Genomic DNA, 26,286 nt, shown 5'->3' with positions numbered 1-26,286 from the left:
AGAGCGGCCACAACCGGCTGGAGCCCCAGCCGGGACCCCAGCCAGGACCCCGCCAGGGCGACGCGATCTTCTCAGACCAGGCTACACCGGGTGCCAGGTCCTCCCAGGAGCGGGTGGCTCTGCCTGAGGCCAGGCACCGGAACCCCACTCCTGACTTGTGACTTCAGAGAGCACCTCTCAGCGGCCAGGGCCGGGCAGAGACCAGAGCAAAAGCCTTTACCGAACGCTGGTTCAAGCACAAGGGAACCGCCCGGCGTGTTCACTCCCCAGACACACGTTGAGGTGCCTGTCCCTGCAGAGGGTCGGGGACTGAGGGCCCGGAGGCTGCTCTCCAGGCTCACCCCCACGTCCCCCTTGAGGAAGAGCATGTGTCTGACTTAGAAGGGCCAGCAGGAGCAGCGAATTGCCCCGGGGGGGGGGGGGGCTCACTGGTTTTCACGCAGCCAGCACCCCAGCAAAGGCGCCAGCTAGCTCAGCTCACGGGGCCAACGAACTGGACGACGTCCTTCACAAGAGCATCTCTGGAGCTTTCTCCTGAGTTGCCGGCATCTTGAAAAGCCGCTTCAGCAAGAAACCTCCAACATCCCAATACAACCGTGCAGAACGGGGGTGCCTGGGTGGCTCAGTCAGTTAAGCCACGGATTTCGGCTCAGGTCGTGATCTCGCCATTTGTGAGTTCAAGCCCCACATCGGGCTCTGTGCTGACAGCTCGGAGCCTGGAGCCTGCTTCGGAGTCTGTGTCTCCTCTCTCTCTGCCCCTCCCCCCCCACTCTCTCTCAAAAATAAATTAAAAATATGTATTTAAATTAAAAGGAAGTGTACAGAATGGCACCAGGAGACAGGCAGTGGGCTTCGAGGGGTCTTTATTAAGTGATGCCTTAGTCTCAGTCTCTGCCAGGGACTGGGAATGGGGGTGACCCCACTCCCCCTGGTTGTCCCAGACACGCGGTCTTAGAGGAAGGAGACAAGAAACCCGCTTTCCTCTGAGAACAGCCTGGGAGCAGAGGCTAGTGCTGGGGGAGGCGGCAACAGAGCCAAGACCCCCAGGCCCCCTTGGCCAGCCCCAGGGAAAGGGACCCTAGGGGGTCCCGGCCGGGGCCCCCCCACAACCTGCACTCGATGCTCCACCCGCCGCCCTGAGCTCCTCGTGATCTCAGCCCCCACTTCACCTGCCACTGGCCCCGAGAGCCCCGGCTCAGCCCCTCCAGGACAGCGGGCCCCTGGCCGGGCAGCTTTAAGGGCCTCGCCAAGACAGTAAGGGGGCCGGCGGCCTCACACCGCACCCCCTCCTCGTACTGGCATCCCACTCGGCCCCGCACACGCCCACTGGGCGGGCGGGCCCAGGAGCCCTCACTGGCACACGGGCCTGCTCCCTGCCCTGGAACCGGACAGATGGAGAGAAAGCAGACGCGGGGCAACCGGGTGGGCGGGCCCCTGCGGCGGCAGGAGGGTCGCAAGCCCTGGCTCTGCTAACGGTGCGGGCAGCTCCAGGCCCCTCTTCTCGAAGAGTCCCCAAGGCTCCAGAGCTGCCCAGCCTGCGCAGAGGGAGAACGGGAGGTCCTTGAGGAGGAAAGGGTCCGCACAGAACCAGTCAGATGTCTGGTGTTACCCAATTCTTCCCCCAGTGCCGGAGGGTCCGCCCCGGCCCCGACCACCCTGCACCGTGAGGAAGAGGGGCCCTGCCGCCCCTCCCCCTCGGAGGTCCACAGACCACTCCCGTGGAACACAGACGCCCGTGCCTGCCGCCTGCCCCCAGGGACAGCAGGGGGCCGAGGCAGAAGGGCGGGCTGGGGGCCCACAGGCCTCTCCTGCTCCAAGCACTTCCCTTGCTTTCCTGACGTCTTGACAACAAGGGGACCCGCCCTCCCGGCCGGCTCCGGGCCCTCCCTGCGGCTCCCGGGCCCTCCCTGCGGCCTCCTTTCTGCGTGCGTGCGTGAGTGAAGTCTGCGTGTGGTGGGGTGACTACAGGTGGCGGTCCTGGCTGCCAGGGAGGGCAGGAGAGATCTGGAGTCAGCCCCACTGCAGGGCCTGGGGGTCCATCTCAACCAATCTCCTTCCACTGCTTGTAGAAATCCAGAACATTCTTGATGTCCACACTGGCGTGTGCAGCGGCCTGCAGGGCTGCCTGAGGAACGGGAGGGGGGCTGATGGTGGGGGCCTGACCTCCTGAACTCCAGGACCATTCGCAGGGTGGGGGGAGGGGCGGCAGAGGAGGAAAAAGTACCCGTACAGAGTAGTCTGGGGGGGGGGGGGGGTTCCTACTCTGGCACCCCTTCCCCGTTCACCCCCGCCCCCCAGGTCCCCCTGTGACCCACCTGCATAGGGCCTGACAGCGCACTGGGGTCATCCAGTGGGAGGCCCGTGACAATGGTCACCATGCCGCTTGGATCCTCCTCACCTGCCCCCTGGGCCAGGGTCAGCTGTTTGCAGCTGTCCAGGATCTTATAGAGGGTCCTGGTAGGAGGAGGAGGAAGAGGGTCGAGCCCCGCATTAGAACCTGGACTCCATGATCACCAGGGCACGGGGGAAGCTGGGGACAGGGAGGGCAACAGGCAGTCAGGGGCAGTGTTTCTGGAAGGTGTCCAGCGGGCCCACGTACACTGAGCAAGGACACCAAGACTCTCAGGGCGACAGGGGGTCTGGGGCTGCAACTTCTTACTCCCTCTGAGGGGACACGAACAGGTGGCCCTGGGCTGGCCCTGCTCAGAGAGCAGCGAGGCAGCAGCGACCTGAGGCCCAGGAGCGCCGGGCTGACGTCTTACCAGGCATCCGCATCCTGCCTCTTCAGCTTGTGCCTCTCGAAGCTCTTTCCCACCTCTTTCTGGCAGCGAATATACCTGGGAAGGAGGCGGCAGAGGGAGGTGGGGGGTCAGAGGAGAGGGCAGGCGGGCGCCTCACACAAAGCACCTCATTGTGGCCCCGGGGAGGGGGAGGGGCGCCTCTCTCCCTTCGCAGCTCTGTTCGGAGCCATTTCAAAGTGGCTTCCTGGCGGCTGAGCCCAGCTTGCTTTTCCTCCCGATAACACGGAGCGTTTGGTTCCTCCCAGGGGAGGAGCTGGAAGAGGAGAAGCGGGCGGATGCTTTTCAAGTCAGGGCTTCTGGAGACCAGGCCCAGACAAGCGGGCTTTGTGCAGCTTCCTGGGCAGGCAGAGGCAGAGGCAGAGGCAGAGGCAGAGGCAGAGGCAGAGGCAGAGGCAGAGGCGGGGGGAGCAGGGGCCGGCCTCTCCCTCTTCCGCACCCACCGCCTGCTGCTCTTCTGGCCCCAAAGCCCAGAAAGAAGGGCCTGTACTGGACAGAGCGCCGACCCACCGCCACCTGCTCGTCCCTGCACAGCTCCGGCGGGATGTGCGCGGGCCAGAGGAGGCGCTCCCAGCCCGGGAAACTCTGCCACCGGCCCGACCCTAGAGCAGGAGCGACTCCTGCAGAGGAGCCCGCAGCCTGCAGTCAGAGGTCTGCCCCCATCTCCCTGGTGATGCTCTCTCCCGGCTGCCCCAGAGGCAGACACACTGCAGGTCAGAACGCCCCACGGGGCTCCAGGCCCACCGACCACCCTCCATCCAGTCTCCGGCCTGCCTTCCCGCGCAGTGAGCAGGATTACAAGCGTGTGTCTCACCCAAGGGAGCGAGAGCAAACATGCGTCTGTCGACTGGGAGACCGACACGGGGCTCAGGAGTCACCCTGCCGGGGCCCCACTCACCTGTTTCCTTTTTTAAACTCTGCCTCCAGGTATCGGATCCCATCCCGGGCCCCTGGGTGTTCCTTCTTCAGCAAATCCAGGCCGTCGATCACTGGTGGGGGAGGTGGAGGTGGGGAAGGACAAAACACATGAGCCCGTGCCTTGGTGGCGTGGGGCCCTGCAGGAGGCCATCTGAGCCCATTCTAGCACGTGCTGCAGGAAAAGCGGGGACTGTGGCTCCTATGGGGCTCCCGAGGCCTTTCAGAGTACAACCTGCGAGCAATGTACCTAGCGATTTACCAAGTGAGTTCTTTTCTGTTTCTCCCAACTGTCTCATAAGTCAGAGTTAAATAGAGATTGTCACACACACTTCATAGCTGAAGAAACTGAGCTTTAGAAAGGTGGCAGGACTTGACTGAGGCCGCTGTGTGTAACCTGGGCCCCCATGAGGGTCCCTCAACTGTAAACCCAAAGCCTCTCGTGGCCACACCCTGTCCCACCACCTGCCCAGTATGCCTACCTGTCCTCGGGATGATGACAATGAAGCGGCCACTGGTGGCCAGCTGGCGGATAACCGGGAGGTGGTGGCAGAGGGCCTGGGTGTCGGGGACGAGGTAGGGAGACATTGCCGACTGGGCCTTGGGCTGCTGCAGGCTCCCTTCTAGCTGAGAGACCTCGAGCTGGGGAGAGAGGCAGAGTGTGAGGCTGCGTGGGCCTGCAGCCTGGGGCAGGCAGGGGGAAATGGAACCCAAGAGGGTTCTTGTGCGGACGGGGGGACTCCTGTGCCAAGGGCCTTGGAGAAAAAGGAGACAGAAAGAAGGGTAAGGTAAAGAGAAAGACAAGGAACAGACCAATGAAGGCCGAAAGGGCATTAAGACTCAGGAAACGAGAAAGGGAAGGTGGTCTGAGAAGTGATCTGGGTCAAAGTAAAGGCCACTACAGAATGGGGAGGCAGAACAAAGCAGGATGGGGGTGGGAGGCATGGATCAGAGCAGGGGTGGGGGTGGGGGGGACAGGAGGACGGGGTGGGGGGTGACAGAAGGACGGGGTGGGAGTGCGGGGGACAGGAGGATGGGGCGGGGGTGGGGGTGGGGAGGACAGGAGGATGGGGTGGGGGAGACAGGAGGACGGGGTGGGGGGGGACGGCAGGACGGGGTGGGGGGGACAGCAGGATGGGGTGGGGGGGACAGCAGGACGGGGTGGGGGGGACAGCAGGACGGGGTGGGGGGGACAGCAGGATGGGGTGGGGGGGACAGCAGGACCGGGTGGGGGGGGACAGCAGGACGGGGTGGGAGTGCGGGGGACGGGAGGACGGGGCAGGAGCACCCGAGGCCTGACCGCTCACCTGGAGTCGTAGCTGGGCCATGTCCCGCATCAGCCTGTTCCGACGCGCTTCCTCCTGAGCCTACGAGGCAAAACACCACGTGCTGAGCTTGGGGCCAAGAGCCGGGCCCGTAACCCTTTCCGCAGCCATCGAGAGGTTTAAGAGATCATCCGAGAGGAACCGCCAGGGTCGGAAACGGGTGGGGCCGCACACAGAGTCGGCTCTTGCTCCTGGTGGTGAGGGAAAGGGAGGCTTGGGAGAAAATCGGTTTCTCCGACGGGCAACTTGTGAGCAGACACCCCGGGAGGGAGCAGGACGGCGGCCGGCTGCGCGGGACTGTTCATCTCTGCTCCGCCCGACCCCCCCCTCCGGGGCTGCCTCCATCACCGCCCACCTGCCAACTTCCCCAAAGCACCAGCTCCAGCCCAGACGGCCCCTTCCTCTCCTCACAACCTGCCGCCCCGCCCCCAGCTTGATAACAGGCCACCGCCTGCCCAAGTCAGGAGGCTGAGCTGGCCGTGACTGTTCCTTCCCTCTCTCAGCTCCTGAAGTCACCGCTTTCCAGTCCGGTGACCGCACCTCCTTCGTCACCCCTGCACGATCGCAGTCTAGGCCGGTTCCTCCCGCCCTGCCGAGCACAGCCTCACCGGTCCCCGCCTCCACCCCAATCCACTTTCCCTGCCTGCAACCAAAGCGATGCTGCCGACGCCGTCTGGTGCCCACCGTGGTCCTGACTAAAACCCTCTGGTGGCTTTCCTTGGTCTTCCGGAGGATGTCCCAATTCCTTACTGGGGTCTAGAAGATGAGGTTAAGGATGGAGACTTATCCTAAAAGACACTGGGGGGGGGGGAGGGGGAGCCACTGAAGGCTCTCTGATGAGCAAAGGGGTGTCCTCAGAGCGTGCTTTAAGACATTAACCTCAGTGGGGGGACGGCTGGGTGGCTCAGTCGGCTAAACATCTGACTTCAGCTCAGGTGATGATCTCACAGGTTGTGAGTTCGAGTCCCACATTGGGCCGTCAGTGCAGAGCCTGCTTTGGATCCTCTACCCCTTCCCCGCTCGCTCTCTCTCTCTCTCTCTCTCTCAAAAACAAACATTTAAAAAAACCACATTAACCCGGAACACACAATCCCACTCCAACCATCAGAATACACGGCTAACACGGATCTGGACAAAGTCAAGTGAGCAACATTCTACAACATAAGCGACCGATACTCTTCAGAACCACCAAGGTCCTGAAAGGAAGATTGAGGAACTGTCACAGACTGCAGCAGAACAAGGACACGTAAGAACCCAACGTGATGTGGGAGCCCGGAAAAGGAAACAGACATCAGCGGGAGAACTAGTGAAAATGAACGAACTCTACCGTTAACGGTGTTGTCCGGTCCCAACACCCTGTCCTGACAATCACACTACGGTTCCGCGGTACGCACCTACCCCCCCGCAGAGTCCTGCACAACAAAGAACAGCCCCTTGGAGAAACACCGGCGGCGGAAGCGAGGGAGACGCGCAAGCCTGTGTGATGGCCACCTTCCCACAGGCCCCGTGGGCAGACTGGCGAGAACGGCTAACGCGGTCACCGTAGAAGTCGAGCGCAGGAAATGAACGCTCAGGCTGGAATTGGAATCGGGACGCGCCACGTTCCAGAGGGGGCTGGGGGCACCTGAGGCGCAGCGCAGGGGGCGGGGGTCCACCCGGGGCCAGGGGCCAGGCAGCTCGGAGGCGGGCTTCCGAGTCCCTCGGGGAGACATGGGTCCCTAACCCGGGTCGATGCTGGAGCCTCAGGGCAGAGCCAGTCTGTCTACCCCCAGCCCCGGCTCTGCCGCGGTCGCTCCCTCTCGGCTCACGGTGCCTCCTCGTCCGGGGCAGGAGAGCGCAAGCACGCGCCTCACGGAGCCGCGCCAAGGGCTGACCGAGCGGCCGCAGGCGAAGCGGGCTTTGCGCACAGCCCTGGCCACGGCTGGAGAACAGTGTGGCCAGACCACGGTGCCGAGGGAGACACCCCTCAGGGCGCACATCCGCGGCCGAGGCAGGGACGGGCGCGGCCCCAGCAGGCGATGTGACCTGGTGTCCGGAACCCGAGCGAACGCCCTCTCCCCTCGGAACAGTCTTTGGGAGCTTCAGGCTAAAGGAAATGCCTACAAAAACTAACATTTTTTTAAAGCTGTGTATTTCCCCAGAATTATTTTTGTAATTCTGTGTTTTTCTCTACGGAACAGTAAAAGCCTCAATACGAAAGGTTTGTTTTTAACAGAACGTGCCTGCTTTGAACACAGCGAAGGGAGTTTCTGGGAGCCTGTGCCCCTTCCCAGCCAAGCAGAGCATCTGCAGGAACGGGGTGCTCAGAGACGCGGGGAGGCCCGGGGCTGGGGAAAGGAAGGGCACAGGGGAGGGGACTGGCTTGGGACAAGCAGGAGCCCCCAGGCTTTGGCCGCGACGCGTGGGCCAGGCTGCAGTGCCAGGCCCTGGCCCCCTCCAGCTCGGGGCAACGCGGGCCTGATCGTAGAACCCCGAAGGTTGCTCGCGGAGCATCAGCCAGCCTCACACAGAAAGGACCACCTTGTTCGCCGCCATAGCCCCACTGCCTACAGGACCGACTGGGACAGGACGTCTGGCACGGCGCAGACGCTCAGTCAGAATTCGGGGACTGAACTACCCAACGCAGAGGAGGCTGTAACCCCAGGACTGTCCTACTCTATGGGGCTGCTGGAGGTGGGAGTGACCCTACACGGCCTCTGGTAGCCAGACCCCCCCCCTGCCCCCAGGTCCCAGCCTTCATCCCCTAGAGAGGAAGAAGGGTTGGGAGCACCTGCCGGGCACACACCCTGCAGTGGGCAGGGTGCCTGAGACACACGGCCATCCTGTCCACACAACAGCCCCAGGTCAACCCCGCCGACGCCATGTAACTGCTAGGCAAACAGGCTTAGCAAGGTCAGGTGACGTGCCCAGCTCAGACCCGGAGCAGACAGACACGGCCCTCGACCCCCAGGCGGTCTGGACACAGGCACCTCTCACTCCCCACCCCCTGGTCCGCCCGCCACTGCCCTCCCTGCACCCCCTCTCCCCGGGCTCGGCGTCCCAACCCCACTCGGCACGCTCTTCCATCCAGGGCACCCCCATCTGTCTGGGCCCCTCAGGCTGGCTTCTCAGTGAGCCTGGCAGGGAGCAGAGCAGGCAGGGAGGGAGGCGGGCCGACTCACCATGCGGATCTGGGCCTGGGCCTGCGGCAACACGCCCTCCTGCTCAGACTGGGCGATGCTGACGAAGATGCCGGCCTCCGCGCTGAACTGCAGGATGCTGCCTTGCAGGCGGGCGACGAAGTGGCCAAAGCTGCGGATGCAGCAGATGCGCACGACCGACTGAGGGGACACGGTGGTGGGGGGAGGGGCTGAGCAGGGCTCTCCAGCCCCACCCCACCCCCGGCCCCTGCAGCCCAGCCCCTCAGCCCACAGGGGCTCCTGGGAAGGGCCTGCATTCCGCGGGGTAGGAGAGGGGAGCACCGAGGCCCAGAGCCCCTGGTGCCAGAACAGGGACTCCTGGGAGAACCAGAACTCGGGTGAAGACGGGAGGCAGGGCGCTGCACTGGGAGCGAGAAAACCTGGGCACTAATGCCACCTCCCTCCTCAGGACCTCGTGTGTGACACGAGGGCATTAAGCTACACTGACATTTCCAATCTATTTTTTTGGTGGGCACGACGACTCCTTCCCCTCAGACAAAACCCTTCTCTAGGATCCTAAAACGTAAAAGACTAAAGCCAGGCTTCTCTGGCTGGAGAGAAGCAACCAAGAGGCTCGTGTGTGTGCTGGGAGGCCGGCTCGCCTGGCTTTCCCCAGCTGTCCCCAGATGGCCCCTGTGGTGACGCAGATTCACGGGTGACCGGCCTGGGGCACCTGGGCGGCTCAGTCACTTAAGCGTGCGACTTCAGATTAGGTCATGATCTCGCGGTTCATGAGTTCGAACCCCTCATCAGGCTCTGCACGGACAGCTCGGAGCCTGCCTAGGATTATGTGCCTCCCTCTCTCTGTCCCCCCCCCCGGCTTGCGCACCTCTGTGCACGCGCGCGCTCTCTCTAATGTTAAGTAAACACACATATGTGTGTGTATAAAAAGAGTAACTGGCCTAGATGAGCAGCACTGTCTCTTCCAGCCCTGAGAGTCCCTGTTCCGCCCTCTATAAAAGGTGGATACAGTGGAGCAAGGCCTGTCCTACACCAACTCGCCTGTAGACGAGCATCCTGCCAAGAAGGAAAGCGAGCTGCGTGGCTCTCAGGAGGAAGCCCACCCAGCCCAGCCCAGCCCAAGGACACTCTCCCTGCCTGGACGGTAGGGCTACCTGCTTTGATGCCAGGTGAGACTAACAACGGAAGCTGTGGCATGAAAAAACCCATCCTCACCTCTTCTAAGGCGCTGAGCAGGGGCCGATCTGTGTCAAAGTTAAAGCGTCTATGGGCGGCCCGGAGGGGAGGCAGGTTACGAAGGGCCGTGTCCTCTGGGAGCAGCAGGCTAGAGGGCAGGTCAGGCAGTTCACCACCTTCGAGAAGGTCCTGGACCTCGGGACACAGGGCCAGGCCTGGGAGAAAGAAGACACGTGAGACCACCTGCCCTATGGAAGCCCCCGGAGGACACGGCCCTTCTTCCCCTTGAGAACAGAGAGGTGGACACACAGGGCCATCCGCACCGCTCGGGAAGACCAGAGCTGGTTGGGCAGGGGCAACAATGGCTCGGATGGGGAAGGCTCCCCGACAGCAGGGTGGAAACGAGGAGGGCACGTCTCTCAGGCGAGGCCAGAGGTGGGGAAAGCTGGAAGGCGGCAGGAGAGAATGAGCTCTGGAGGCGGAGGCTGACTCAGGGACAGGCACGGGCACCAGCAGCCGGCGCTGGCTCCCAGGCTCCCCTCGCTGCTCCCGCCCATCCCCTTGCCTTCCCCGGGGAGCACACTCCCTGGCCGACCGGCAGGGCAGTGTCGGGGGAAACCGGAGACGCAGACACCACAATGGCCGCTGTGTGTCAGGGTGGCTGGGCAGTGAGGCCCATTAACCTCCTTACCCCCAGGCTGGGTTACCAGGAAGGGGGGGATGGGCTTTGTGGGGCCACTGCGGAGGGAGAGGGGAAGGGAGGGTGGTGCCAGGGCCTCACTCACCAGACTCCTGGAGTTCACCGGCAGCTGGCAACAGGTTCAGCAACACAGACAGGCGATTCCACAGGCTCTGAGAGCTCTGGGGGGGAGCGGACAGGAGCAAGAGTTAAGTACTATACCTGGGGTCTGGGGCGATGGCCACAGACCTAGAGGGAGCTGACGGGAAAGTTTACGAGAGAGGCCGGGGACGGGCTCATGGAAGACTTGCAAAATAGGGAGCTGGTCCCATGAGGAATGAAGGGGGCCCATGGGCCCAGCTGAACTTCATCAGCAGCTGCAGCTTTCGTGGGCAGGGGCGAGACCACAGGAAGGACCCTCTGGATCTTGGGAGCGGGAAGAGCTCGAGTGCTGGGAAGGCACCTCTCCGAGCCCCCACGTGCCCATTGTAGGGCACCCGTGTGGAGACATGACCCCGCATCCCCGCCTTTACCACACCTCCCTTGATGACCAAGGACGGTGAGTAACCAGCTGCCAGCAGACATAAGCACACACCCAAGGGCGTGCCTGGCCTTGACCCAAGGGTCTTCGCGGTGGAGCGGAGCGCTGCTGTGATAAAACACCTCCGGGCCAAGGCCGCAGGGCCATCGAGGCTCAAGACAGACCGGACCTGAGAAGGCGCCGCTGCCCCGCTGTCCTCCACGGCGCCAGCCTGACACCTGACTCTGCTGCTTCCCCGCCCCAACACCTCCGCCCCTGGATCCTATCTCCGCGGCCCCACTCGGTGTGCTCTCCTCCCTCTGGACTCTGGGCCCGGGATCAGAGACCAGTCCCCACCCCCCACCCCCCCCCCCCCCCCCCCGTCCCGCATTCATCAAGCCTGATCCCAACCACAGGCATAATGCCCAGCGCTATGGACACAAAGCAGAATAGGCAGCTCTTGCTTTCCCCGTTCAGAGAATTTGTCTCTCAGCCCAGGCCACAGGCTCTTGAAGCAGAGGTCACATCTAACCCTTTCCCCATAAAAAGCCTAAGGGCCCAGCACAAAGCAGGCGCCTGACGTGCCGGAACCATGTGAGGGGTCCCCTCCCCCCCACCTCCCAACACCCCCGGAGCCGCACCTGTGCACACACGACGATGAGCTCCGGGTTGGCCCGCAGCCAGTCCAGGAAGACCTTGACCGCAGGAAGCAGGCCTTCAGCCGCCAGCACCTGCAGCTTCTCCTGGACACTGCGCTCGTTCCGACAGGAGCGCCCGCTGGACTCGCTGCCCTCTGACTCGGAGCCGTCGTCAGAGGCTGTGGCGGGCACAGAGAATGGGGTGAGCCGCAGGCAGGCGGCATCAGGCTTCAGCCCCAGGGGTGGGGGGCATGCTCGCCCGGACTCTTTGGAAGAATTCTGATGTGACAGATGGGGAATTCGCTACGCACTCTGCCTCATTTCTCTATACCCGCTAACGGGCTGCTTTCAAGCAAGGACCCTGGTGCCTTTTAAAACATGCTTCTTCCTGATCCCGGCAAATCTGTGAAGAGTCCGTAGCTGGTCGCTCGAGTGGTACTTATGAAGGACCTGCTCTGTGCTAGAAAGCAGGGCCGACACTCAGGAGGGGGCCATTGGGGGGGGAGCCAAGGCACACAGAACTGAACTACGCAGCCCCCAGCTGTCCACCTGTGCAGGTCAGAGCCCCGGGCAGGCCCCTTCGCCTCCGCACATCAGCCTCCTCGCTTCTCGGATTCATTCCCTGAGTCCCAACCACACAGGCACAGCGTTAGGTTCTGAGGACACAACAGACCAAGCACAGACTGCCCTGCCCTCAGAGACTCCCAGTCAACAGACGGCCTCACCTGAGTACTAAAGGCCTGGAAACCGTGGAGGGGCGGAGGCTACAGGAACCCACGGGAGAAAATCTAACCTAACCTTGGAAGAATCCCAGACCAAGCGATTTGAGGGAGAAGCCAGAGGGCAGGTAAGAATCAGCCAAGCAACAGGCTCTGGGCAAGTGGGGGGGGGGGGGGTACATTTCAGACTAAAGGAGCACGGGCCACAGATGCCTAGGGTCAAGGGACAGCACAGGGAGGACAACTCCTCCACCACAAGGGCTGCTGTGAAAATTAAACAAGACAACACCCAGGGCACCTGGGTGGCCCAGTTGGCTAAGCGTCAGACTTCAGTTCAGTTCGTGATATCGTGGTTCATGGGTTCGAGCCCTGCATCGGGCTCTGTGCTGACAGCTCAGAGCCCGGAGCCTGCTTCGGATTCTGTCTCCCTCCCTGTCTGCCCCTCCCCCACACTTGCTCACTCTCTCTCAAAAAAAATTTTAAGGGGCGCCTGGGTGGCTCAGTCGGTTAAGCAGCCAACTTCGGCTCAGGTTGTGATTTCACGGTCCATGAGTTTGAACCCTGCGTCGGGCTCTGTGCTGACAGCCTGCTTCGGATTCTGTGTCTCCCTCTCTCTGACCCTCCCCCGTTCACACTCTGTCTCTGTCTCAAAAGTAAATAAACGTTAAAAAAAAATAATAATGATAAATAAAATAATAAAAAAATTTTAACAAGACAACAGCCGACAACAGTCCAGCCCAGTGCCTGGCAGACAACAGGCTCAGTAAACACTCGCTGTGCCAACTGGGTGCCCCCCGTGCAGGGAAGACCCTAGGAGAGCGGGGTCCCTGGAGCCACCTGCCCCGGTGGGACATGGGCTGGCACCAGGGGGACATGGCAGTGGTCGTTCGGGGAGCAAAGCCCCACACCCGCAGGGCGGGGGGGTGGGAGGAGAGGAAGACCACGAAACAGGCGGGGCGGCACAGGTGCTGGGAGTGAGGAGCCAGCAGGAGTGCGGAATCCGGGAAAACGCTCCCGGACAGCACCACGGGCAGAGGGCCGAAGGTACGGCAGCGAGCGCGGGGATGGAGGCACTGCGGCGGAGATGGCGGGGAGGTGTGGACCCGAGCAGGGCGAGGACCAGAGGCCCAAATACCTGGCTCCGAGGGCTTGTCCGCATCTCCGTTGACACAGGGCCTGCGGCTGGCCACGGTGGGGGCTTCGGCAGGGGGCTGGAGGAGCAGGTTGCTGAAGGTGGGGGCCAGTCGGAAGCAGCGCTTGGTCTGGAACATCTGGGTGGACATGGCTTGTAGATTGCTGGCAATGCTGGCCTCGCTGGGGCCCAGTGGGCCATTGAGAGACTCGGGAGCCTCTGACCTGGGCCGAGGGGGCTCCAGGGCTGGGGACCGTGTCCCCTCCTCATCCTCAATATCTTCCAGGTCTGATCGGGACTCTTGGCTGTTCATTTCCGAGTCTGTCTCCGCATCAAAGGCCGTTCCCCCACCTTCCAGACTCTTGTCGGAGCCACTGTCCGAGCCCTCGCTGGCCCTGGCCGAGTCATGGCTGGAGTCCGACTCAAAACCTTCACTCAGGTCACTGTCATCCCCAGCTCTGGGTGGATGGCGACGGCGGCGGAGGCAGGAGAGGCGGGAGAACTTCCGGCTCTTTCTGACCTCACCAGCTTGAGGTGCTGCGGGAGGGGGCTCAGGGCCTGGCGCCTCCTCCTTCTCCAAGGGCTCATCTGTGCGGACACAGCAGAGCCCAGAAGTTCTAGGCGCTCTCTGGTACCACCTCTAAGCACACCTGCTTGTTCCCCCTCCTCGACGCAGCGTCCCAGGCGACCCTTCCCCAGCCATGCCCCCATTCCCGCACCTGTGCCATCACTCTGGAACGCCGGCACGGGGTTCTCGCCCTCCTCCAGCTCAGCCTGTAGCCGTATGTTGACGTGATTGACGAGGTGGGAGAAGAGGGCCAGGGTGAAGGCGATGGCCGCGCTGTACTGCTTGGATCCTAAAGCCAAGGGGAGCCAGGCGTTAGGGCCCAGGGCTCCGACGAGCGGGCGCCCGCGGCTCCAATCCCATCTCGTGCTCTCAACCCTTCCAAGGATCCAACTACCCCTCGAAGCCTCCTCTAAGGAAAACAGACTCTTCAGGTCTCTGCATCTAGAATGTGCCAGCTCGCTCTGTGCCTCCTCGGGCAAGCATACCCTCTTGTGCCACGCCGTCCTCCCTGGCTCTGATGCCTTCACACCGGCTCCTCCTCGCAGCCCAAGCACCTGCACACCCAGCCCGGCCTCTCCCGCCCTCCCAGGCCGGCCCCACACACACCTCTGCCGGGAAGGCCCGCAGAACTGCCTGACTGCCCCCAATAGCAAGGTCTAAACTCGGTCTGCACCCTCAGCTCACTATCCTGCCCTCTCGTCCGCCTGGGTCACGGCCAAGACTGTGTCTGTGGGACTGGAAGGGGTGAAGATATGCAGTCGCCCTCGTTCGTTCACCAGAGCAACTTCAGGGTGGGGTTCCTCATCCCTCGCGCTCCCACAGCCAAGCAGTGACACAGGTGGCGACGGCACTGCTCACGGGAGGAAGTTCGGGAATAAGGAGCTACGGGAAGAGCACCGAGGACCCCGGATGCCGGGGGGAGAGGGCAGGGCACACAGGGAGTCACCTGCTCTCTTCAAGCTGTGCACACCCATGAGACAGACGATGAGCATCTGGAAGATGAGAAGGTCCGGGAGGAAAGCGTAGCCGCCCTCGTAGTCCTCCTCGCCCTCGCTGGCCAGGCTGAGGGTGGGTGAAGAAGGCAGGTAGAAGAGGCATAGGTTGAAGTCCTCCAGGACTGACTGGCAGAGGGACGTGAGCTCCGCGTCCACCGGGCTGCGGAAGGGCAGGAGCGGCAGGGAGGTCAGAGATGCGGCCTGGGGCGGGCACTAAGAGCTGGGGACACAGGGGAGACTTCGGAGAGAACCGCCCCGCCGGGGGCTGGCAGGACGCGCTCCGTGTGCCGGTTCTCTTCCGCTCACCTGCTTCTGGGCTGCAGGAGGCTTTGCAGGTACATGAAGTTCACCAGCAACCTCTTAATGTCTTTACATCTGGAAGGAGAGGAGCCCCAGGTAAAAGGCCGGCAGCCGCAGGGCCCCTGCGCCCCACAGGCCCTACTCACCGCTTCCTGCTGGGGGAGAGTTTCCGAGTCTCACACTTCTTTAGCTGGTGGTACATTTTGGCAGCCTTGTCATACAACCGCTTGAGATTCCCGTAGGCCCCCTCAAAGGACACCTCCGACTGGATGCTGTGGGAGACGCAGAGGGAAGCTACGGGCTCTCGGCGGCGGGCGGAGGGGGACGGTGCTCCGCTCTGTTTTAGGGAGCAATGCTTCTAGCAGTACAAGCTACCCCCAGCCTCCCCTCCCACGGACACACTCAGAGTGAAGGCCATCTTTCCAGATAAAATACAGACACGACTTCTAGATCAATCAAAATGTAATTAATGCCTTCGCTTCCTCTATATTCACAAACTCAAGTTCATCACCGTCCCTAAGATACCCTTTGTCTTTTTTACAGTATAGAGCACTTAACAGGTAGCAGTCAACAAGGGGCGACCACGTACAAGGGTATTTACACACACAACTGAGTGTCCTTACAACACTCTTCTGAATAGGAGTGTGTACGGAGTGGCCCCCACATGTCAGGCACTGCACCTGACCCTGTCGGCATATACGCACGAGAAGATGGAGCCTGGAAGGACAAGAATGCGGCCAAGGCCACACGGCTAACGCATGGTGGAGAGGAGTCCCTAACCCAAACCTGTCTCACTACGGCGTCTACGACACCGGCACTGTACTGTTTCTAATGTCTTTCCTGGGGGAAGAAACCTCTTCGTCATAAAGAACAAGGTACAGAAAAGGATATCTGCTTGTGAGTAAAAGGTAGCCACAAATTTTTTGACCCTCCTTCCATCCACACGTGGGTTTTCTGCCTGCTCCCCTTTAATAGAGGGCCAGGGGGAGAGGACGACGCAATGCAAGTGCTCTGACCCACAGAACACTGTGGAAGTGACTCGGCCAGCTTCCAGGCTCAGGCCATAAAGGACTGACATTCTATTTCCACATCTCTTGGGTCATTCTTCACTGTTGGGAGCTCTGAGCTCCCGTGTAACACATCTATCTCTCCGCAAGAAAGACCACATTGGGGGGCGGGGGGGGGCAGATGAGCCTCGCTTCAGACCTATCAGCCCCCAGGTCAGCTGAACACCAGCGACTGATCCTAGACAAGGCCACCAGGGGAAAAGAACCGCCCAACTGAGCCCTACCCAAATGCCTGACTCAGGAACGACGAGATGTGCTTAGCACACACAGCAGGGCAGGACCTTAGCGGGCACCTTCCAAACCTGGATGTGCTGGGCTCTCTGGAAATGATTCACCCTAAATCACAACCATGAGTGTGATGAGGGACCAAGGACAAGAGGGCATTCCCTGGAAGGCATGTGAGGCATAGAGAAGATACAACGGAAGGCTACAAACCTGAGAACTGTATTTAAGAACGAACACAGTGGCATCCGTGGGGGTGGGGGCTGGGGGGTGTCCTGCACGGATTCAGAAAAGGAGACAGGCACCTCAAGAGCAAATACTCTGTTGATACAAGGAAGAGCTTTCCTGGACCAGGTGAACCAAGGGACGTGGCACATGGAATTATGAGGCGGGACCATACCTTATACTTTAGTATTTGATCAGCAAAGTTATGAAGACCAGCTTATTCCCTCTGCCTTGAAGCCGGGTTTATATCAGCCTGTCCCGCACGTGACTGGCTGCTCAAGTTTAAGGTGGCCCTGACTAGGCGGCAGCAGGTGAGTCCCAGCCAGTTTATGCCGACGACGGCCCGGTCGGTGGCACCCCCACCTACCCGGCCCCACTCGGGTATGCTGACTCAGCAGACTGCCCACCCGAGTCCAGGCCTCCGAAAACGATGTCCCTGATTCTGAGAGCGGAACGTCAGCACCAGGGAGGCAGCGAGCCACCCTAACCCTGGCCCACCCTGTCATCAGGGCACCTCAAAACACTGAAGATCTACAGTTCTGCAGTTCTCGTCATCCGCTACATCCGTTACATCCGTAACATTCTACTGACTAGATCGAATTTACTTTCTTCAAGACGGTGGGCAGTGTTCCCGGCCGCCCCAGTTCCTACACATCCAGGTGGACTTGTGAAAAGCAGCAGGGCTGTGTCAGAGCGCCCCTGACGGGAGGGACCCCTCAGTCTCCGCTTCCCCTATTTCAGCCAGGAGCTAGAAAAGGGAGGCGAGAAACCCGAGCAGGAGCAGCACGGACGGGACAGCTGGGCCGGGGAAGGGGCGGGCGAATGCTCACCAGCGGAGATAGCAGTACATAGCTTCCACGTTGTAGTACTTGCTGCCCGCGAGCGTGCCCAGCTGGTTGAAGGGCATTCCTGGAGAGAGAGAGACATCACGCGGTCTGCGGACACGATACGCACCCGGAGCTGCCAGGACCAACGGGCGCCAAGCGGCGGCGAACCCGGGGGGAGAACAACGGGGCCTCGGGTGACGAGCAGTGGACTCTGCCGCGTCTCCAGGGGATCGCCGATCGCAGACTCCCTTCCTATCAGTCTAGTCCTGCCCGGCCTGGCCTACCGGGGATTTCAGCCCCCGGGGGTGTCACCCCCTCACTGGTGGCTGTGGCTCTCGCAGGGGTGATGGTACGTCACGGAGCCCTCTCCTCTACCCCGGCTCGGTTTCTCACCTCTGAGCTCTCCTGCCTACGGGCTAATAATCCTCACCTCTCCCTATAATGGAGCCTTAGCTCTTCTCTCTGTGCCTCCTGCGAGAAAAACAGCTGACCCACAGAGACCTCGGGGACAGGGAAGCCATCTTCTCGTCCTTCCCCTCTGCCTCCCTCCTTAGATCAAGACTGCATTTCTCTCGAGCGTGCGTTATGAGGGGGACAACGCACAACCGAGGTGAAGTGTGGCGGGACCGAGCGCGGGGGGACCTAGGGAGCCGGCGCGGCCTGCCTGCTGTCTCAACGTGGTCTTCCTCTTGGAAAATGCGGCTGGGGAGGGAGGCCCAAGCGGGGGTGCCACTTACCAATCTGGGGGGCTACTGACAGGGCTTGATAGTAAAATCTCTCAGCTAGCAGCTCGGTGTCTACGCCAGCTAATTCATTCTGATACCGTGCTGCAGGAGAGAGGAGGAAGAAAACTCCGTGATGCCGCGTTTCAGAAAAACGTCCCCTCGTCTGGGAGTCCACTCTGTGCAGCTGTAGTAAGAGCCTGGGAGGAAGACAGCTGAGCTAGGAGGCAGGCTGCTTGGGTCTCTGGCACAATCTTAACTCTGCGTGACCATGAACAAATCGTTCAACTCTCTCTTGCTTGTGGGTAGCTTCGAAATGTAGAGACTATTTGGTGTTGATAACAGGTTCTTGGTTCTCTCTCCCCAAGGAAGGGGACCCACGGCAGATGTAACTGCTTGCAAAGACCTCTGGTGTTTGGATCCAGAACGCAACTGGACATTACCGTCCTGTAACGTCCAGACCTTACTACGGACACCTGGTCCGTCTAACACGAAGCAGCTTGCCTCTCCCTGTGCATACTGCTTACCAGAGGTCCAGAAGTGGGCTGGGGCCAAGGAGAGGAGCCTCAGGAAATAAAAGATAATCCTACAGCCCCCCACCAACAGCCTAATGAGGAACCTTTGGCTGCCAGGACTAGAGACCCGGGGGCCATCAAGCAAGGGAGCACTTTTTCACTCTGAGAAACATCTGTTGGGCAGGTAGGTCCTCCACGAAGTCTAACTTCTACTCCTCTAGGAGTCCATCAAGAGAAAACTCCAAAGGAGAAAAGCACCGAATTAAAACCTTCCTAACCCACCACTGAAACCGAGTTACCACTCAGAGTTTCTCAAAGCTCATTTGCCTTCTTCTGTGTTCACTGAACCTTTCTGCTAACGGAAAGGCAGCGAAAAGAAGGGAACATTGAATGACTGAAGGAAAGAGTCACAGCGGCCAAACGTCCCCCTGCTCTCCCAGCACCTAAAGGGCGGTACCAACAAACGAAGCAGCTTTCCGCCTGTCCCGGAGCCCCGAACAGAAAACAAAGAGTTCAGATTCTTACACAAATCCCCCAGGTACATGAGACACCGGTGGCACGCCATCTGTGCCCAGTCCATCTCCTTCCCAGAGGCAGATACTGGCTTCTTGCATCCTGAAAAAGACAGAGAAACCTAGAAGTGCATCCCCCTGCCTCCTACCTGAGGGGAAACACCTTTCCTAGGTGGAGAAAGGAGATCAGAAATCCACCGCTAGTCTTGAAAAGACTGTGTTACGGGGCACAGAAGACATTCCTCCAGGACACAGGTCGACAGAGGCTCGCAGGTAGGAGTCCTTCATGGGAAAACCACAAACCAGAGGAGATAGGCTAGGGTCCCGGACCCAGGACAGTGCCCTGGGGAATGGCTATGTGAAAGGTCATCACAGAAGGCTTCTAGAAAGGACGAAGAGGAGAAGCTCCGGTGTCAGGACAGTCTTGGGTGTCCTGCCTGAGTGGTGAGGCGGACCAAAGCTGAAAGGTTTGGGTACAGACGAGACCCGCCCAGGAAGAATGGCCTGAATGAGGCCAAGGTAAGCGCTCCTGGCTTCCACCTGGGGGCGGAGGCCCCCCCGAGAAGGCCGCCCACTGGACAGTCCGCCCACGAGGGAGACGGGTGAGCTTGCCTTGCATGAGGACAGGCGTGGCCAGAGCCCCATGTGCCGGGCTCTCATCCCCCCTCCCCCCAGCAGCTGTGTAACCTCAGTCCAGAGAGCCTGAGCTCTTTGGGAGGCAGTTTCCTCACGTGACAGGGACCAGTCCGAGCGCTGTTCAGTGTCAACTTCACCGACCCTCCAGCAACCCCATGAGGTGGCCGCTCTCATCATGGAGAGCTGTCACACAGCGGGTAAGCGGCAGAGCCAGGATTCAAAAGGCAGACCGGCTCCAGAGCCCGTCCCCTTGTCCACGCCACCTTGCAGCCACTCTGCTGGCTGTGTGACTCCCACTCTGAAAAGCCCTTCCTAGTGTTTTCTACAGACACCTCTTAGCTGGCTGCATGAGAAAACATCAATGAGGAGGAAAACGGGAGTTTGGGGAACTGATTCTTTGAGGTAAGGGTTCTTCACCTGTTTTTGGACTGTGGACCCTGCTGGCCATCTGGTACAAGGCCTGTGAGGGCGGTCTTAGGTTAGGTTGTTTTGTTTTTATTTTTAAAAGTTTATTCTGTGAGAGAGAGCAAGCAAGGGAGGGGCAGAGAGAGAGGAGGGAGAGAGAGAGAATCCCAAACACTGTCAGCTAGGAGCCTGACACAGGGTTTGAACCCACGAACCACGAGATCAGGAACTGAACCGAAATCAACAGCTGTACGCTTAACGAACTGAGCCACCCAAGTGCCCCTTGTTTCGTTTTTAAATAATTTTTTGTAAATGCATGAAATGCAGTGCTGTGCTTCTGACGGGAGAATGCTACCGTGTGGTGGCGGGGTCACAAACCAGGACCCAGAGGGTGCAGCAGGGCAGGGGCAGGGAGGTGAGAAGCAAGGGGCTCAGGGGTGGAGGGGAGGAGTGCCAGAGGGTGGCCAGACTAAAAAGAAAACCGCCAATGAGAGACGGAGGTACAGCACGGCCACCAACCCTGGGGCAGGTGCACGGAGACACGTGCTACCGTGCAGAAGCGTCTGTAATCCCTGGACGTTTCCAAGACCTTCGGTACTTACAAAAACACTGGGAAACAATCTCTGAAGTTAAAAGAAACAGTGCCAGGGGTGCCGGGCTGGCTCAGTCAGTAGAGCGTGCAGCTCTTGATATCGGGGTCCTAAGTTTGAGCCCCATGTTGGGCATGGTAATTACTTAAGTACAAACTTTAAAAAAACAAAGAAAAGAAAAAGAAACAGTGCCAGCCAAACTCAACTGGGAGAAGCCAATAAATGTTATTAATATTGTCTTCCAGAGCCAGCCCTGCTCTAGATCATTCCATCCCTCCCTCCGACTACACCTCAGTCTACAGTCCCAGAACAAAAGAAACCCTTCTCTTTCCTGAACATCTTCACCCTACGTCACGCGCTTGCTTGGATGAACCATACTCCACGAGCCACGTGCAGGTCTTGCTAGAATCCTCCGGCCCGGCCGGGTCACAAGCTACGCCGACCCAGAAGAATAAGAAGGCCAGATGTGGAGGCACAGAATCTTGCTCCTCAAGCCCACCTTTCAGATTTCACTGACCTATGAGGGGGTCGGTGACGTGGGTCCAGTCGATGCAGCACTGAAGCTCCAGCTGGTAGTGGGACTGGATGTAGAGAAGCAGGTGCTGGTAGAAGCCAATCCCAGCCACCAGATGTGTCCTGTAGGCACATTCCAAGGTGCTGCGGCTGTGGATGTGCTGGGCGTCGGGAAAGGGAAGGGGCTGGCTAAGCAAGATGCTCAGAGGACGGTTCCCCCTCCCTAACCCCGTTCCTTCGGGAGGAAAGTAACTTATCTTCTTGGCTCTGAACTGCATCCACACCTCTTCTCACTCACGAGTTATCCCCCCACCCGCAGATCCACTTCTCTGGTCTTCCCATCTGGGATGAGGCTCCTTTCCTGCCCCGATCCGAAGTACCCCTGACCCCCTCCCTCCTTTCTGCCATCTTTTCCACGGCTCCCCTTTCTCCAGCCGTGTCCTGGCCCACTTTCCTAGCTGTCTCCTCCTTTCTTAGCTTCCCTCTTTAGACGCATTTCTTCTCAGGACCCAGGACCTCCCCTTACCTTTTTGTTAGTCTTGATAAGCTGAATAACTTCATAGTACACCTTTCTCCACAGCAGCTCCTCAGCCTTCCTCCCATAGTCCACCGGGTGCAGGAACATGAGCTTGACACAGAGCTCACGCAGCCTGCGGGTACAGAGGAGCACAAGAGACTGACCGTCCTGAGCGGAGCAAGGAGGCGTCTGCCAATACCCGGCCGAGAAGTCCCCGTGCCTCCCAAGAGACGTCCAGGGTCAGTCTGCACGACCCAGGACAAAGAGCAGTTCTGGGGGGACAGTGGGAGCCCCAGAGGATAGAGGCAGGAACAGTAAGAACTGTAATAGTCTTCTTCTTCCCCTGCACATTTCTCTCCTTTTTTCCTGCCTCTTTACCCCATCTTTCTTCCCTGTCACGGAGCAGCATGGCCAGCCCCCCAGCTCCAATGCCATTCGTATGGCTCCAGTCTGTTAGATGCAGGAGCTTCAGAGAGAACGAGGGGTCCCCATCTCTTCTCTCAGGAAGGCCAGCGTTCACAGCCCGTTATTGTACCAGGAGGCCAGGAGGTGAGAGAGAACAGGTGTCTATATGCGACAGAGTTTCAGGCGGAGAGGGGGTAGAGAAACCGTAAGGATCTGCGGTTCTGCAGTCTCCAGCTTACTTGTTCCTCAGGCTAATGTTCTCTGGTTTGAACACTTCTTGATAAGCGGTTTTGTTGCAAAGGATGAGGTCAAGTCGATGCACGGCCTCCACCACAGCCCTGGAGGGAAACACAGGCACGCAGTCCCTGAGCCATGAACGTGTTCACACAGGCTGGGGGGCCTCCGATCCTGGAGGAGGAGCTACAGAATTAGGGGAAGTGGGCGGGCTGCAGGCTGAGCAAAACAAGCCGAACACAGTCTCCCTCCGAATGTAACAGCTCTCCATCCCAGGGGACGTTTGGCAACAACAGACGTTTCTTATTGTCTCCACTTGCCGCAGGGGTTTGAGGGTGTGGGAGGAGTTGCTACTGACATTTAGTGGGTGCTGCGAGACACCCCACAATGCACAGGACAGCCCACCACAATAACTATCCAGCCCCAAACATCAACAGCGTCAAAGTAGAGAAATCCTGTGATATAAGAAGGTAGACTCTTCTTTTTTTTTTTTTTTAACATTTACTCATTTTTGAGAGGCAGAGAGAGACAGAGTGTGAGCAGGGGAGGGGGCAGAGAGAGAAGACGACACAGAATCCAAAGCAGGCTCCAGGCTCCCAGCTGTCAGCACAGAGCCTGACATGGGGCTCGAACCCACGGACCTCGAGATCATGACCTGAGCTGAAGTCCGACGCTTAATCAACTGAGACACCCAGGCGCCCTAGGAGGTAGGCCCCCTTAATGCAAAGAGCCTACACTGTGATAGGCAGAAAATCTAGAGTTTGATCCCTGGCTGTGTCTTTCTAACTCAGTAACTTTGGGTAAAGTACCTAACCTCTTTAAGTCTTAGGTGCCACATCCATAAAAATGGAGAGAACAGTAGCAGCTACCTCAGAGGGCTGTCAGAATTCAAGGAAAGAATTTATATAGGACATTGATATACGGTAAACATTCAATAAACAATGGAATGAATTAATTATGCAAGGGTTTATTACCTCTGACATAAAAGAAATGCATTCGTAGCATAAAATTCTGTTTTTGAAATAGTGGGATATGGGAAAATGGCAGCGGGGGGTGGGGACTGAGCTGTTTAGGCGTAAGGTCTCCTGGATTCTGCTGAAGGAATTCTTTGATATTAGGGTGTAGGCTCTGGGTGCTGGGTAAAATATCTAGCTCATGTCCCAGTTCTCCCATCTGCAAAATGGAAATAATATCATCACCTACTTTGTGAGAGTTAAATTAGCTACTACACAAAGCACTCAGAACAGTGCCTCATACATGGGAAGTGTTCAGTAAGTGTTAGTTTCCATCTTTCCTGCTATAAGGCTAAGGAGGAGACTACAGACCTGAAGACAAAGGAAAGTCTACAATGGATGGCTAAGAAGTGCCAAAGGGAGGTGTCATCTCTAGAAGGGCGAAATCCAGAGGGTGACGGACACCTGCCGTGAGAACAGGTGAAATCAGACACAGCTCTGGGCACAAAAGCTACCAAAAAGGGGAGAGTGATGATCCCCCAAACAATCCAAGGTTGTTTCGGAATCCTGAAACATGTGCTCCTGGGCAGGGGAAGTGGGCCACCGCAGGATGGCACCCTGTGCGGGCTCAGGTGGCTCACCACTCACGGCTACCTTGTACAGGGCACGGTGACCGCCAGCACCCAGAGTGGGCGGCACGGTGACCTAGGCCTTCTCACAGGCAAACCTGAGCGCTCAGCATTTGTCCAAACACCCTCTGGGCCTGGAGAGGGGGGCCGAGCCCTTTTAGCCAGCCAGCCCTTGATGGCAGGGGTGTGACTTACTCTATGCCAGCCTAGTTCCCCAGGGCGGGGCTTTTTCATGTCAGTGCTGTGCACCAACGTAAGGAGTGTGCGCATACGTCTTTATGGACAGGCTTCAGAGTTCTCCTTAGATTCTCGATCCAGATAAAAGGTTAATAACCATTACTTTAGGAAGTCCTAATTGCAAATTCCTTTTTTAAAAAGTAATCTCTAGGCCCAACGTGGGGCTCCAACTCCCGACCCCAAGATCAAGAGTTGCACGCTCTACTGACTGAGCCAGCCAGGTGCCCCGAAAAACATCTTTTGTAAAGTCCGTTAACTGGCCTAATTAACTGGTATTTGTGGCCCTTCCAGCATTCCTTCTGCTGCTGCCTTTTCTTCGGAAGGGCTTTAAAGCATTTCAGAATTTCATTTCTGTAAGCAGACTGTGGGAATTTCCCAAATTTACTGACGCTCAGAGAGACACTTTCATAGTCTACCAACACATTTATCTTGGGCACGGCAGTCAGACCTTCCTCCCCCAGTTCCTTCCAACCATCACCGCGGCTTTAATAAAGGACAAAAACAGACACCTGCTGCCTCACGTTTATTTCCACCCCGCTCGGAGCCAAGAGCGTACAATCCCAGGCAGGGGTACCCAGGGGCACAGATGTAGGCCGCCTGTGCAAACGCATCACCTCCGGTCAGTCCGAGCTGTGAGGGTGGCGGCTCGAGAAAAGAACCAGATCTGAGAAGGATCAGGATGACCAGAGCTATTACCCGAAGCTGGAGACCAGGAAGGAATCTTGCAGGCAGGGCCCACGCTCTGACAGGCAGCGTGACATTCGGCAGCATGACGAGGCACACGTGCCAGCCCCAGCCAAGTCCGCGCTGGCCCTGAGACGGCGGGGGGCAGCCGGCAGTGGGAGCCCGGGGGCTGCCGGATCGGATCACTCTTCTATTTTCAGAGCAGCCTATACTCCCCTGTGCCTCTGCCTGACAAAGCCCCGGCAGGCAGGATGCCCACTCGAGGGAGAAGACAACGTGCTCTGGCCTCTTTCACTGCCAGGAGGGGGCCCCCTGCTCTGAGGGGGGTCTTCTGCAAACACCCCTGTTCTACAGAGCCTGAGCCCAGCCAACAGCCCAAGCCCTACTCCCCAGCGGAAAGCACAAAATTCAACTTGGTCTCAAACTTCACCCCGTTCTGACCCAGTGCTGGAGCCCATGTTCTGGCTGCACCCCCCCCCCCAAACACACACACCAACGCCCCGCCTCCCCTCCCCCCCCCCCCCAATCCTTGACCCTGGGTGGGAAGACCTCATGCGGGCCTGTTCCCAACAGAGGGACGGGGGCTGGCGGTGTCCTGAGCAGTGCCAGTGGCTCTGTGGAAATCAGAAACCAGGAATGGAAGCTGTCTGGCAAGACACCGTAGTCATGAGGCTGGGAGGAAGCAGAGGACTCAGGATCAGGAGTCCCCGGGTGCCCTGAGATGGGCTCCCATGACCTAAGGACACTCTGGACTCAAAGCCTTTCGCGGCCCGTCCAAGCCAACACAACGAGCCTTCGGTCTCTCCCCCTCTCTTCATTCAAACTCCCCCCAAAATTAGAGCCACGAGGGGCTTCAGAGCGCATCCCACCCCGGCCCGTCCTCTTCAGGAGGCCCAAGGTCACACGGCGAGCGGCGAAGCGCCCGGCCCCGCGGACCGCAGCCCAGGGCTGTCCCCTCCGCGTCCTGCGGGGTTCGGGGCGCCACTCCCTTCCGGGTTTGCTCCGTCTGCGCCCCTCCCTCACCTCCCGACCCGGCCGCCCGCCCGCCGCACAGCCGGGGCCAGCCCGAGGCTCCCGGCCAGGGGCCCAGCCCACGTGCTTCCCCAGGCCGCCCGGCCCCGGCCCCGGCCCGGCCCCGGCGCCCACCCCCGCCCCGGCCCGCACCCGGGCCCCGCCCGCCGCGGCCCCGCCCCCGCGGCGCCCACTTCCCCCGGCGGCCGCACGCACGCCCCGGCCCCTCACCGGTAAAGCCGCTTGGTGTGGAGGACCTTCGCCTCGGGCTCGCTGCTCTCCCCTGGGGGGGGGCCTTGGCTCATGGTGCCCGGGTCCGGGGCGGCTCCCGGTCACAGGCCCCCGCCGCCCGCCGCTACCGTCACCACTGCCGCGTTCGGCCGGAGCCGCAGCCGCCACCGCCGCCGGCCCTGCTCGGCCGCCATCGCTGTGAGGCGGCTACCCGCGACAGCTCCTCCTCCGCCTGCCAAATCTCGC

General features: G+C 59.8%; 1 protein-coding gene across 2 annotated transcripts; it reads right to left on the bottom strand.

The window, feature by feature from the left end:
- Positions 1–846: 846 nt before the first annotated feature.
- SMG5 (SMG5 nonsense mediated mRNA decay factor) lies at positions 847–26,286 on the bottom strand. Of its 2 annotated transcripts, XM_042975886.1 has the most exons (22): positions 26,041–26,286; positions 22,301–22,399; positions 21,666–21,789; positions 21,144–21,300; positions 19,009–19,098; positions 17,984–18,073; positions 17,250–17,328; positions 15,052–15,177; positions 14,912–14,980; positions 14,557–14,765; positions 13,762–13,899; positions 13,046–13,630; positions 11,195–11,370; positions 10,140–10,215; positions 9,394–9,569; positions 8,200–8,358; positions 5,021–5,080; positions 4,196–4,355; positions 3,697–3,787; positions 2,763–2,837; positions 2,316–2,454; positions 847–2,125 (listed from the first exon to the last, which is right to left on the bottom strand). In XM_042975886.1, the coding sequence occupies exons 1-22, from the start codon at positions 26,112–26,114 to the stop codon at positions 2,042–2,044; spliced, it is 3,036 nt and encodes a 1,011-aa protein (XP_042831820.1). In that variant the 5' UTR covers positions 26,115–26,286; the 3' UTR covers positions 847–2,041. The 2 variants fall into 2 exon arrangements, with proteins under 2 accessions (XP_042831820.1, XP_042831821.1); XM_042975887.1 differs by lacking the exons at positions 22,301–22,399; positions 26,041–26,286 and having other exon boundaries at positions 17,984–18,168; positions 21,666–21,756.

This window comes from Panthera tigris, chromosome F3 (genome assembly GCF_018350195.1).
Source record: "Panthera tigris isolate Pti1 chromosome F3, P.tigris_Pti1_mat1.1, whole genome shotgun sequence".
In the NCBI taxonomy this organism is placed as follows: Eukaryota; Metazoa; Chordata; class Mammalia; order Carnivora; family Felidae; genus Panthera; species Panthera tigris.
The sequence above is the reverse complement of the archived record's forward strand: the minus strand, read 5'-3'. Positions and strand labels throughout refer to the sequence as shown.